This window comes from Neoarius graeffei, chromosome 17 (genome assembly GCF_027579695.1).
Source record: "Neoarius graeffei isolate fNeoGra1 chromosome 17, fNeoGra1.pri, whole genome shotgun sequence".
Classification (NCBI taxonomy): Eukaryota; Metazoa; Chordata; class Actinopteri; order Siluriformes; family Ariidae; genus Neoarius; species Neoarius graeffei.
This window is the reverse complement of record NC_083585.1, coordinates 39,717,416-39,732,799: the sequence shown is the minus strand read 5'-3', so window position 1 is coordinate 39,732,799 and position 15,384 is coordinate 39,717,416. Positions and strand designations below refer to the sequence as shown.

Here is a 15,384-nt window from a genome sequence, read left to right as displayed (position 1 = left end):
CCGGGTGCTCCGGTTTCCCCCACAGTCCAAAGACATGCAGGTTAGGTTAACTGGTGACTCTAAATTGACCATAGGTGTGAATGTGAGTGTGAATGGTTGTCTGTGTCTATGTGTCAGCCCTGTGATGACCTGGCGACTTGTCCAGGGTGTACCCCGCCTTTCGCCTGTAGTCAGCTGGGATAGGCTCCAGCTTGCCTGCGACCCTGTAGAAGGATAAAGCGCCTAGAGATAATGAGATGAGATGAGCACTGAGGTTTGGTGGCAGTGTCGTGCTGATCAGTGCGTCATTTCATGCTTCATTCCTATTGGTTGGTTAGTAGACATAGATCGTAGCAGCAGTTACATTGTGAAATGGTCATCCTAAATTTCTGACGCTATCAGAATTTTGTCCCAGGTTATCTTTGGTCATAAGACCATGACAAAGGCCATCTTTGAACTTCTCTTACAATGTGACGACTACCATTTTGGCGTCACAACCAAAGATATTGCCACGTTTCTTTCAAGTTGGTCATCTTTTGTCTGGGACAGCCCAAAATTACACAGTGTATACCTACCATTCAACTAAAATGTGCATGTTTTACTACATCACACACAAGAAAAAAGGAGCAATCTGAATGGCATCTCCAGGCTTCAGTACTCATTGATCATGGTTTTGAGTCTCAATACAGTATCTGCCCTTTCCAGACAAATGGGAGTACACAGTTCTCAAACAACTTAAGCTCTAATCAGTTCTCAGGTGTATTTAATATTTTTAAAAGAGTAAATACGTCATTTTGCCTTGGATTTGTTAAGTGGTGTATAAAGAATGGGCCCCAGGAGCAATCACTACTGCAAGGCCTCAATTTAATTAAAGCTTTCCAGGTTTTGGTTCATTTGATGTCTTATCTAAAGAAAAAGTGCTTGTGAATTGAACAAGCAACTGACAGGTTAGGTAGAGTTCATAGGTCTCTGGAGACTTGAAGAATTATTTTCTATTAATAGACATTTTTTTTTAATTAAAAAGTTAGAATGGAGATGTGAAATACTGTATATTGTCATTGCCACCCACGCCATATAGCTATGTATGATGACTAATGCACATGTATTTAAAAGTATATAGCTTTCATTTAACTGATCTACTCATCTATACCTAACACAGTTGTACTATTGAAAATTCAAAATGGCAGTTAAGTACAGTATACTGGAGTGGATGTTGTTAGAGTTAAATGAGCACTGAGGTTTTATTATGTACTGAATTCAGTGTTGTAATCGAGTCACTAAACCTCGAGTCCGAGTCCAGTCTCGAGTCCCCAGTGTTCAAGTCCAAGTAAAGTCCAAGTCATTAAAAAAAATTTCGAGTCGAGTCCACTATTGATCCAAGTTCAGTCCGAGAACAAGACTCCAACCGCACCATTTGATGGTGGCTGTTTTAGCGTCATTAACATTAGTTTGTTCCTGAACATGACGTATAAACAGGTGAATGTGCATTCTCTTTGCCAGGGAGTGTGAAGTACTAAATGCGTTAATACAGACTAAGGGAAGCAAATGAGTATGCTATAATATATACTCATTATCCTTTTTTGGCAAGATTTCTAATGAAGCACATTGTGTTTGCAACATTGACAAAAAGACATCAAGTCCCTGACTATGAGATTTCTGTCCTCACATTCTCATCTCATCTCATTATCTCTAGCCGCTTTATCCTTCTACAGGGTCGCAGGCAAGCTGGAGCCTATCCCAGCTGACTACGGGCGAAAGGCGGGGTACACCCTGGACAAGTCGCCAGGTCATCACAGGGCTGACACATAGACACAGACAACCATTCACACTCACGGTCAATTTAGAGTCACCAGTTAACCTAACCTGCATGTCTTTGGACTGTGGGGGAAACCGGAGCACCCGGAGGAAACCCACGCGGACACGGGGAGAACATGCAAACTCCGCACAGAAAGGCCCTCGCCAGCCCCGGGGCTCGAACCCAGGACCTTCTTGCTGTGAGGCGACAGCGCTAACCACTACACCACCATGCCGCCCTGTCCTCACATTGTATATTAAATATATTATTCCACTCTGGCAAGCACCTTTGCTTTCTCTCAATATCTTTGTGTTGAAATGTATTTATTTATTTATTTATTTATTTATTTAGCTAGCTAGATAGATAGCATGTTCCTGATTGGTCATAAAATGAGTAGCTTGAGGTGCATTATGTGCCATGCTACTATGAATAAAAATAAATCATCCAGACATAAAATTTGCTTATCCCAGGTGCCCAGGCAAGATGTTGTTTCACCTCTGTTTAAATGACCTACTCAACATCATCAAATATAAACCTTTTGCATTTTCTGAGAATCACATGATAGTCTAGTTCCTGACATCCTAAAAAAGATTTGCAGAGTCTATAATTAAGTCTATCCAAATAGTGCTACAATGAAAAAGATTAAAATCCAGTCTTCTCGGCTTCCACATTGATTTTCATTGTGAATCCGCAGACATTCTCCTAACACTGGCCACCAGGTTATTTATAAGCCCAGAAAAGTGAAAACAGCTGATACGGTTCATAAAGGCATTTCCTCAGGTCAATTTATCAAACATCCCTGGTTTGTCTTCTAGCTGACAGATGCTATGTAAATGCACCCGAGCTCCTTCGGGAGATAAGAGGAGTCTGATTGGAGCATAGTTTATTGGGAACTGTGTTCGACATAAATCATCAAGCTGCAAAGACACAGAAGACAACAAGACAACTCACCTTTTGCTTTGTTTTTCGTTGCCGCCTCTAAAAAAGGAGAGAAGATAGAGAGAGAGAGAGAGAGAGAGAGAGAGAGAGAGAGAACATAGTCAGGCAGATTGGAAAAGCAGAATATGCTGTTCTATAGATACACTCCTTTAATCTAGCTCTGTTTACATTTAAGTGGTATTTCTTTCTTGACATTGCGTTCTTCTTTCTGTCAGACACACTGAAAAGAACTCGTGCTTGAATGCATATGTCTTGTCCTTTCATTATGCCAGGCCTTCTGTTTTGTATGCATTTCTGCCATATATACTTGGTGAAGAGGAGCATAATACTGATATTTTCCAGCATGCACCATCTGCATAGAGTTCTTTGCGAAGCCTGCTGAATAATTAAGTTCAACCTTTCAGAGTCAGTGTGAACACGGAACATCAAAGGATGAAGTGAGCCTAAAGAATGAAATGACACTAAAGTTAGCGTCATGCTGGAATGTGACAAAAGAATAGCACAATAGGATCTATCATCATAGTTCCAAGGACTTTCTTACACCCTCACAACCCACATACTCCAACAACTAAGAGCAAAGGAGATATGCATTAGGCACAGCTTTGCTAATTATAAAAGCATTATCTATTCTGCTCAATGATTTTTGACATGAGATATTTCTGGAAGTGACAAGACAATGATATAACACTATAATGCTATTGCCATAAAGAGTTGATCATCAATATGACATCTTCCTGCTAAGGATTTAAAGGACTAGTGTCTTTGGACAATAGTTTGGATCCGAGCCTACAGGGCTATGCAGCTCACATTACTCAGTCTGCTGTGAGAAAAGGTGCTGGCATATCGTTTAAAGATTCATTGTTTTTGACAGTTGTTAATCTCTCCCGTACCTATGCCCTTCCCATGTTCCCTTTTACATTTAGGTTATTAATCTACGACTCCATTTGTGGTGTCGGAATGTAATAGTGTTGACATAGTCAGACTCCATGATACAATTCTCCTTGCTGTGGGCAGAAAATGCTTGCCAATTCCTGAGAAGAATAACAATGGGTCTCAGCATGCACTAGAACGCAAATGCTTTTAATCGAACTGTATTTGTTTTGCATAAAGATTTTTTCTTTTTTTTTTTCATTTCAGCTTATTTTTGCTGTGTGACTTGCAACTGAACAAAAAAAAAATAGACTTGACATGATATTCCAAGAAAGTTTGTTTATCTGAGACTTTACTTTACTACGGTAGTGTTAATGAGGCAACATGACACCTTCCATTCCATGATAACTGGTTTAAACCTATATACAGTACATAAACATAAATATGTGGCTTAATCCAACATATGTCGTCTGATATTAAAATGACATAATTCATTACTTCATTCATTTATCTCCAGTAAGTACTTTATCCTGGTCAGTGGATCTCAGCAACGCTGACACTCTGGATGGAACCTCAGGCCATCATAGGGCACCACACACACGCACATTCACACACTCATCCACACTCACATTCATGTCTAGAGGCAAACTGGACTTTTAATCTAGCAGAAGACCCAAAGAAAACATATACACAGGAAGAGCATTTGGAACTCAGATAATAACCTAAGTTTATGCTCAAACTGGAGACCCTGGACACCACTTTGGATCCTGCCACCCAAGCTAATAGTGTATTGGAATGAAATGATACCATATATAGCTTTGTTGACCTAAGAATGTATTATTACACTTTTTGGGCTGATGTACAGTAGAACGTGATGACTAGTGTTGTAGTCAAGACCACCTAAACTGAGACCAAGTCATGACCAATACCAAAGTCTATCGAGACCAAGACAAGACCAAGACTTTGAGGGGTTGAGATCAAGTCAAGACCAAGACCAAGGCAGGGTGGGACCAAGTCAAGACCAGGACCAGACCAGTGCGTGGGAAGGGGGGTGTGGAGGTTCTGATAGCTGTCAACAGGAAGAAAAATGTCAAATTAGCAATGAGTCACGTTACTGTTCACATTTGAAGCAGGAAGTTTTACATCCAATCACAGGACTGGTCTCAAATACTACAACACTAGTGATGACAACTGATTTTGTAGCTCAGTGTAATTATGGTGTGTCACGTAATGATTATGACACAAAATATCAAACATCAAAACCAAAAACTCAGTGTGTTTCAGCTTCAGAGACAATATGCAAAACTTATAAAGCTCACTTTTCTTATGAGTTAATGCAACTATTACATGTAACAGTTGTGTAAAAATATATAATGTAACATTTTTATACAGAAGATTTTCATGTCAATATTAGTTCACATGTCACTTTTGTAATCTAAGCCAGCATGAAAAGTGTCATAACAGCTGTCAACAAAAATCCATATAATTAATCTAATAATGGGCGGCATGGTGGTGTAGTGGTTAGCACTGTCACTTCACAGCAAGAAGGTTCTGGGTTCGAGCCCAGCAGTTGACAGGGGCCTTTCTGTGTGGATTTTGCATGTTCTCCCCGTGTCTGTGTGGGTTTCCTCCCGGGTGCTCTGGTTTCCCCCACAGTCCAAAGACATGCAGGTTAGGCTAATTGGTGGCTCTAAATTGGATCACACAAGTGTGAATGTGAGTGTGACGAAAATCTACCATGGTTTACTATGGTTTTACCATGGTTTTTATGTAGTAACCATGATTCTACCATGGTATCTCATGGTTATTCTAAGTACTATGAACCAACCATAGTATTACTATGGTTCATCCATGGTAGTAACCATGGTTCTACTATGGTATTTCATGGTGATTCTAAGTACTATGAACCAACCATAGTATTACTATGGTTTATCCATGGTAGTAACCATGGATCTACTATGGTATTTCATGGTGATTCTAAGTACTATGAACCAACCATAGCATTACTGTGGTATATCCATAGTACTGCAGTAGCTGTGGTAGCATCATAGTTGTATGTGTAATAGGTCATAGTAACTACGAAATTACAACCCCGATTCCAAAAAAGTTGGGACAAAGTACAAATTGTAAATAAAAATGGAATGCAATAATTTACAAATCTCAAAAACTGATATTGTATTCACAATAGAACATAGACAACATATCAAATGTCGAAAGTGAGACATTTTGAAATTTCATGCCAAATATTGGCTCATTTGAAATTTCATGGCAGCAACACATCTCAAAAAAGTTGGGACAGGGGCAATAAGAGGCTGGAAAAGTTAAAGGTACAAAAAAGGAACAGCTGGAGGACCAAATTGCAACTCATTAGGTCAATTGGCAATAGGTCATTAACATGACTGGGTATAAAAAGAGCATCTTGGAGTGGCAGCGGCTCTCAGAAGTAAAGATGGGAAGAGGATCACCAATCCCCCTAATTCTGTGCCAACAAATAGTGGAGCAATATCAGAAAGGAGTTCGACAGTGTAAAATTACAAAGAGTTTGAACGTATCATTATCTACAGTGCATAATATCATCAAAAGATTCAGAGAATCTGGAAGAATCTCTGTGTGTAAGGGTCAAGGCCGGAAAACCATACTGGGTGCCCGTGATCTTCAGGCCCTTAGACGGCACTGCATCACATACAGGCATGCTTCTGTATTGGAAATAAAAAAATGGGCTCAGGAATATTTCCAGAGAACATTATCTGTGAACACAATTCACCGTGCCATCCGCCGTTGCCAGCTAAAACTCTATAGTTCAAAGAAGAAGCCGTATCTAAACATGATCCAGAAGCGCAGACGTCTTCTCTGGGCCAAGGCTCATTTAAAATGGACTGTGGCAAAGTGGAAAACTGTTCTGTGGTCAGATGAATCAAAATTTGAAGTTCTTTATGGAAATCAGGGACGCCGTGTCATTCGGACTAAAGAGGAGAAGGACGACCCAAGTTGTTATCAGCGCTCAGTTCAGAAGCCTGCATCTCTGATGGTATGGGGTTGCATTAGTGCGTGTGGCATGGGCAGCTTACACATCTGGAAAGACACCATCAATGCTGAAAGGTATATCCAGGTTCTAGAGGAACATGTGCTCCCATCCAGACGACGTCTCTTTCAGGGAAGACCTTGCATTTTCCAACATGACAATGCCAAACCACATACTGCATCAATTACAGCATCATGGCTGCGTAGAAGAAGGGTCCGGGTACTGAACTGGCCAGCCTGCAGTCCAGATCTTTCACCCATAGAAAACATTTGGCGCATCATAAAACGGAAGATACGACAAAAAAGACCTAAGACAATTGAGCAACTAGAATCCTACATTAGACAAAAATGGGTTAACATTCCTATCCCTAAACTTGAGCAACTTGTCTCCTCAGTCCCCAGACGTTTACAGACTGTTGTAAAGAGAAAAGGGGATGTCTCACAGTGGTAAACATGGCCTTGTCCCAACTTTTTTGAGATGTGTTGTTGTCATGAAATTTAAAATCACCTAATTTTTCTCTTTAAATGATACATTTTCTCAGTTTAAACATTTGATATGTCATCTATGTTCTATTCTGAATAAAATATGGAATTTTGAAACTTCCACATCATTGCATTCTGTTTTTATTTACAATTTGTACTTTGTCCCAACTTTTTTGGAATCGGGGTTGTAGTTTAAAAAGGGATAGTATGGTTTTTAAAAGGATGCACTAACTGTAGTATTACCATGCTTTCGTCCAACAGTCAATGCTGTAGAGAAGGATCTCGATTAACAGCCCAGATCCATTAACATTTACTTAGAACCTAAAAATTTAAGTGAACATTGAGGTAAAATGCACCATGGTTTTCATGGTTACCCAAAAAAACATGAAAACCATGAATAACTATAAACCATGGTAAAACCATGGTTAATTTTCATAGTAAAACCATGGTTAATTTTCGTAAGGGAATTGTTTGTCTCTATATGTCAGCCCTGCGATGATCTGGCAACTTGTCCAGAGTGTACCCCACCTCTCACCCATAGTCAGCTGGAATAGGCTCCAGGTTGCCCGCGACCCTGCACAGGATAAGTGGTTATGCATAATGGATGGATGGATAATCTAATAATTCAGGCATTATGGATTAACTTGACATGGAAATGAAGGACCATGTTGTTATGTCAGCTGACATATGACAGGATAGGCATTTGTAAATGATTGTGTCAGTTGTCATGTCATGTAGCTCTATGAACACCATCCTTAAATAAATTGTTACCAGATATTGGATTGCTCTATATTAGAATAACATTACTGTAAATAAAATCTGCTTCAATGTCTGTACTCCTCAACATCCATTCCTCAGTATAACTGTAATCAATGGATAACTAACATACACAGTTAATCTCTGGAAGGCTTCTATTATATGCTCAGCAGTATGATGAATGTCCTCCATGCCCGTCCGTCCTTAAAAATGCATTAAAATGCTATGCTTTAAGAGGAGAATGGTAATTAGGCTGCAGTCTTGGAAGGTCCTCAGCCTTCACCGCTCCGCAGCACACTCAGATCTATGTCTCTCTCTTTCTCTCCTGTTCTGAAACCTGCCTGTGGGGGGCAGGTCCCTGTGGTGATTAGTCTAACCAACCATGAGGGGGAAAAAAAAGGCTTTGTCCTCCACTGCACAAGATCAGGGTCCATCTCCCTCACCCTGCTAAAAGCTCCATGCCCAGTAGTGTATTGTTTTCAATGGACTCCTTGTCCGAGAGCAACTCATCATCCTCTGTTCACAAATTCTACTATCCTCTTCTCTTGAAAATGCTTTACAATAAATAAATGCTTGGAGAAACCTCCAGCTTGTGTTTATGGAATAAGCAATGCTTGTCCTCTCGCTGCCCTTTAAAAGAGCACCGCCTCTCAGTGTTGATAATTAGAAAGAGCTGACGTATGCATGAAAAGGCATGAGACTTCTTTTGCATTTCAGGTCAACCTGCTTCTGCTTGATGCTAATTTACTTACAGTTTCTCTGATGAACCCAGACTGCATATGTTTGAATACATTTACCTACAGGCTTACTGTAGTTCAGCTGAAACATGCTAATATGGCTAAAAACCTCATGGATACTTATGATACATGTTAAAGTTGAGGGCAAAGCATTATCAGAGAAAATATGGGAAAAGATTGTGTTATGTTTTCCTTATCTATCATTATTTACTGCATTACTTAAAATTAACTAACCATAAGCTTCAGTAGGTAATATTGACAAAGAAGACTATCTTTATACAGTTACTAATAAAAATTACAGTTCGGCATGCTCCTAAATGTTTATAACTCCCTGAACTTTGATCTACAGGTGTAAACATTAAGGCTTGCTTTGCAGCCTCAGTACTGCAAACATGTTCATTAAAGCCTAGGTCACAACTGGACGTACGATTTTTTGGCCGTGCAATTTTTGGCATTTCTCAAATCGCTGCGTTTTTTTTGTTCGTGGAGAAAGATGTATGTTGGCCGTTAGTTTGTCTTGCAACCTGAAAAAAACGTAAGCGCCCGTAGAGTTTGTTTGACATGACAAAGAACCTCTGCGGCCGGTCTGCGGCCAGTCTATGGCTCGAAAATCAGCACGTCACATGCGCGCCCTCCGTGTGTTTTTTGCGTTTTTTGCACGTAGACCGGCCGTAGGAGCACGTACGGCCGGTTGTGACCTAGGATTAAGGTGTTGTTCATGTTAGACAATGCAAGCTGGAATTTACTAAGTGATTATATGAACATTGGTTAATGTAGGGGCAGCACGGTGGTGTAGTGGTTTGCACTGTCGCCTTACAGCAAGAAGGTCCTGGGTTCGAGCCCAGCGGCTGGCAAGGGCCTTTCTGTGTGGAGTTTGCATGTCCTCCCCGTGTCTGCGTGGGTTTCCTCTGGGTGTTCCGGTTTCCCCCACAGTCCAAAGACATGCAGGTTAGGCTAATTGGGGGCTCTAAATTGACCATGAGTGTGAATTGTTGTTTGTCTCTATGTGTCAGCCTTGCGATGATTTGGCGACTTGTCCAGAGTGTCTCTCGCCCATAGTCAGCTGGGATAGGCTCCAGCTTGTGAGCGTGAATGGTTGTTTGTCTCTGCGTCAGCCCTGCGATAACCTGGCGACTTGTCCAGGGTGTACCCCGCCTCTTGCCCGTAGTCAGCTGGGATAGGCTCCAGCTTGCCTGCAACCCTGTAGAACAGGATAAGTGGCTACAGATAATGGATGGATGGTAAATGTAGGTGTTTATTATTTAGTGGTTTATTATTTTTTTAAACGTGTATTAATGCTGGCGGCACAGTGGTGTAGTGGTTAGCGCTGTCGCCTCATAGCAAGAAGGTTCTGGGTTCAAGCCCAGTGGCTGATGGGGACCTTTCTGTGTGGAGTTTGCATGTTCTCCCTGTGTCTTTGTGGGTTTCCTCCAGGTGTTCTGGTTTCCCCCACAGTCCAAAGACATGCAGGTTAGGCTAATTGGTGGCTCTAAATTGACCGTGAGTGTGAATTATTGTTTGTCTCCATGTATCAGCCCTGAGATGATTTGATGACTTGTCCAGGGTGTCTCTCACCCATAGTCAGCTGGGATAGGCTCCAGCTTGCCTGTGACCCTGCACAGGATACGTGGTGATGGATGTATTCATGCTGAACTTCAGGCTTTGCTCATGTTACCCATATTTTCCTAAATTACACTATATGGCCAAAAGGTATGTGTACACCTGACCATCACACCCATATGTGAGTCTTCCTCAAACTGTTGCCACAAAGTTGGAAGCACAAAACTGAATAGGATGTTTTTGTATACTGTAACATTACAATTTCCTTTCACTGGAACTGAGGGACCAAAGCCTGTTCCAGCATGACAATACCCCTTTGCACAAAGTGAGGTCAGTGAAAACATGGTTTGCCAAGGTTGGAGTGGAAAATTTTGAATGGCCTGCAAAGGGCCCTGATCTCAACTCCACTGAACACTTTTGTATTGGATGGACTAGAATGCTGACTGCGTACCACACCTCCTCACCCAACACTGGTGCCTGACCTCACTCATGCTCCTGTAATAGAATGAGCACAAATCTCCATAGCCACTCTTCAAAATCTAGTGGAAAGCCTTCCCAGAAGAGTACAGGTTATTTTAACAGCCAAAGCGGATTAAATCATGAGTGAGATGTTAATCAAACACATATGGGCATGATGGTCAAGTGTCCACAAACTTTTGGCGATATAGTGTATATCAGTTATGTAAAACATTACATCATGTTCAGAATGAAAGATACAACCTTCTGAAGTGATATTATTCATATATTCTTTTTACTTGATAATAATCTGTGAAATCCGAACGCTAGCGGAAATCCTAACAGTCCAAACTAGCAGAGTCACTCTGAGACATTGTCGGAAACTGTATTATATCAAAAAGAGAAAATTAGATAAGAAAATGAATATGCTACCTCAGTATTCACCATTATCTTTCTTTCCCTGTTAACCAGTTTGACTTAATGTGACTGCAGTGGCCCATTAAATGAATAATATATAGGCAGAAGTGCCCTCTTCCCCCATCATCCACCACTGTGAGAAGGTGACGGTTTTCTCATTGTCACCTCCATGCTGTTTCCTTCACCTGTGCTCACCTTAGTGTTAATATTTTATCACTTCTGGATTATTGATGAAGCATGAGCTGTATGCAATGGGAAGTGCCGCAGGCCAATTACAGTGACAACTCAACACAATGCACACAATGAGAACCCCTACATAAACACGTCAAACTTCCCCAGGAGGACACTTAACACTGTATCCTTTTAGACTTTTGTTTTGTTTTCTGCTTTGTGTAAAAGCAATGTTAAAACTTAAGTGCATAGAGTTATGAAAAGTAAATCAGAGTATAAAACCCAATGATATTTGAAGCTGAATATAAAAATCACAATGAAAGGTCAATCATCATAAATTTGTACAATACCTCCATGGCTCTTTTGTGGACTCCAGAGGAGAAAATTGTGCAGTATTTCAAAGAAATTACACTTAAGTACATATTGAGTGAATAAATTAAAAAGAGAAAAAGGAAATAGAATAAAGAGGAAAATTGCATGTTATTATGCTGTATTTTATTTCTTTCGGTCTTTATTTCTCTGCACTAAAGAAAGATTTGAAAATGACTTTTGGGAATATAGGAAGATCTTTGTAAATGTCAAACCAAATAAGTTTCATGGCTGTACCGTTAGAATTGGTATTTACCCAAAAAATTACACATGGAAATTATTCAGAGAAGGAGTTAGACAGAAATGAGTCTTTAAGCTTCCATCTCATCTCATTTCATTATCTCTAGCCGCTTTATCCTGTTCTACAGGGTCGCAGGCAAGCTGGAGCCTATCCCAGCTGACTACAGGCGAAAGGCAGGGTACACCCTGGACAAGTCGCCAGGTCATCACAGGGCTAGTGACAGAACTGACAATTCAAATATATTTTCGGTCAGTAATTTCATGATAAATCTACGAAACTTTGGTAACTGCTTCTCTTCTCCATGTAGTTAAGCTCTCTTTCATTAAGTAATGTTGTTCATCATGCCAATACAGCATCTTAAGCTATCTGAAGCTGCTGTTAGTTATGCTGTCATAGTTAGTCTTGCCGGAGTCCTCGCTTGCACTTAGCACAAAATGTATACTGTTCTTAACTATTAGGTGACACCAGGCATACCTAACAACCTGCATTTTCTCTCTCCCTCTCTTCCTACCTTTGTCTGTCTCTCTCTGTTGAATTATATGTTGATCCTGAGACACCAGTGATGCTGACCTCTTCTGCTCTTCAAGCCTGCCTGATCCATCCTGATGCCCTACGTCTGGCTGGAGTCTCATCACATCATTCCTATGGAGGATGGCTCCATATGGACAGTTGAAAGATGCCCTTTTAGGATGGCTCTGGACACTTACAGTTTTGCTATGATGGCTGAGGACTAAAATCGCCATGATAACTTTAGGACTGCAGTTGTCATGAACATTTTTGCACTCAAGTCTCCATCAATGAACAGTTGATAACTTCAACAAAATAAACTTCATGCTAAAACTATAATGAATTTCCTGGTTACACAGTTGCATTTTTTGACCATATTGGACACAGTTATAGAAGTGAGTTATTTATAATCATGCTATCTGTTATCACTCAGATGAGGATGGGTTCCCTTTTGAGTCTGGTTCCTCTCAAGGTTTCTTCCTCGTGTCGTCTGAGGGAGTTTTTCCTTGCCACCATCACTTCAGACTTGCTCATCAACGGATAAATACATTTTTTAGGGATAAAATTAGCTTATGACGATGATAGTTTATTTCAAACATGTAAACAAACAATGAATAAATAAGCAGATAACAAGAAAAACAAAACAGCATTTGCAACAAAAACACGTAAAAAGCCACTAAATTAGAAAATAAACCTTAAATAATGTAGGTAATAATAATATATCAAAACAAAAGAAAACAAGACAAAAATACAAACAAGGACGCACTAAGCAGTTTTGAGTTTACATGTCCAAAAAGGAGTGGGCTGAAGTAAAAACTTATTTAATCCCACTCCTCTACTTTAGTCAATATAAATTGATTATCGAGCTTCCTTATATATATATATATATATATATATATATATATATATATATATATATATACACATATATATATATATATATATATATATATATATATATATATATATATATATATATATATATACACATACATACATACACTGTATATTACTTATTACTTCAACTATTCAGATATCAATTCTCTATGACTATATCATATAATTAATTAATTAATTAATTAATTAATTAATTATATGTGTATATCCATGTGTCTACACACAAGTTTACTACAAATACCACACTCACAATGGAGAACAAAATAAAAACAAAACAAATAGATGAAGACTCAAAAAAGAAAAAAAGAAAATTTACACAATAAACAGCCAGTTATGATTAATCCCCTTCATCCTTATACCTTGTGAAAATCAAATTTTTGTACATCTTTTTAAACCGCTTCATGTTTGGACATCCCTTGAGGTCCTCATTTAAACTGTTCCACCGCTTTACCCCACAAACAGAAATACAAAAACTTTTCTTGGTTGTGCGCACCCTATAATTTTTAAATTTAAATAAACCCCTTAAATTATAACTCCCATCTCTTTCAGTGAACAGTTTTTGAATATTATGTGGTAGTTGATTATTGTTTGCTTTGAATAAGATTTGTGCTGTTTGATAGTCCACCAGATCTGCAAATTTCAGTATTTCTGACTGTAAGAATAATGTATTTGTATGATCCCGATAACCAGCCTTGTGTATAATCCTTATTGCTCTTTTTTGGAGAATGAATAATGAATGTATTGTATTTTTGTAATTATTGCCCCATACCTCTGCACAGTAACTTAAATAAGGTGAAACCAGGGAACAGTAAAGAATCTGGAGTGAATTATGATCTAGAAACTGTTTGACTTTGTTTAATATTGCAATACTTCTTGATACTTTGGATTGTATGTTTTTTATATGTGGTTTCCAGCTGAGTTTTTCATCAATAGTTGTTCCAAGAAATTTGATTTCCTTAACTCTTTCTGTAATAACCCCATCTATTTGAAAATTTATTTGTGTGTTTTTGTTGTTACCAAATAATATTACTTTGGATTTGTTCAAGTTTAATGATAATTTGTTACTGTTGAACCATGTTATTAATTTACTTATTTCTTTTGTGATCTCCTGCAATAGTTCCATTAAATTATCACCAGAAAAGAGGATATTTGTATCGTCAGTAAACAAGACAAGCTTCATTACTTTAGATACACTACATATGTCGTTGATAATATAGTATAAAAAAACTTTGGTCCTAACACTGACCCCTGGGGAACACCACAAGTTATGTCCAAACATGAGGAAGAGCAATCTCCCAGCTTCACAAACTGTCTGTCTGTTACTTAAATAGCTTTTAACCCAGTTTAAAACTATACCCCTGATGCCATATCATTCCAGTCTTTTTTATTAATATGTCATGATTTATTGTATCAAATGCTTTCTTTAAATCAATGAATATTCCAACTGCATGTTTTTTCTGCTCTATGGAATTGGTGATTTCTTCAACTAATTCTATTAAAGCCAGTGATGTTGATCTATGTATTCTAAATCCATATTGACTATCACTAAGTAGATTATGTTTGTCAATAAATTTATCCAATCGGTTATTGAAAAGTTTTTCGAGAATTTTGGAGAATTGTGGAAGTAGTGAGACAGGTCTGTAGTTTGTGAAGTGGTGTTTGCTCCCAGTTTTGTACAGAGGGATGACTTTTGCTGTTTTCATTCTGTTTGGAAATATACCAGTTAGAAATGACAAATTACATATATATGTGAATGGTTTGGATATATGTTTAAAGTCTTATATGCTTATATGTTTAAAGTCTTTCATTTTGTGTCAAGCTGCTTTGCGACAATGTCTGTTGTTAAAAGCGCTGTACAAAAAATTTTGACTTGACTATGTAGTCTTTTTGACATAGGATGTAGAATTCTTGGTTACAATTAGTAAAACCTCTTTTATAACACTAAATCCAGGTTGATACATTGCTTAGTTGAAGGCAGGAACAAGATGAAACCATTCTAAGCTTTATCATGGCTCATACCACAGTACTGTTGCATTCTCATATATCACTGGCCAAAAGATGTTGATTAATTTTCTATAATGGCTGAAAATTCCAGCTATACTTCATATGGTAGGTTTATTTTAATGTGTTGTTTTTCTAATGCATTATTGTTTTGATAGTTATGATGCATTCATCCATTCACTGGG

General features: G+C 38.8%; 1 protein-coding gene across 1 annotated transcript in view; it reads right to left on the bottom strand.

Annotated features, from left to right (window-relative positions):
• Positions 1-15,384, bottom strand: part of cadm2b (cell adhesion molecule 2b) — a 318,148-nt gene that overhangs the window by 93,374 nt on the left and 209,390 nt on the right. Inside the window, exon 2 of the mRNA XM_060898134.1 lies at positions 2,726-2,752. Coding sequence (XP_060754117.1) covers positions 2,726-2,752 — 27 coding nt within the window. The remainder of the gene's footprint in view (positions 1-2,725; positions 2,753-15,384) is intronic.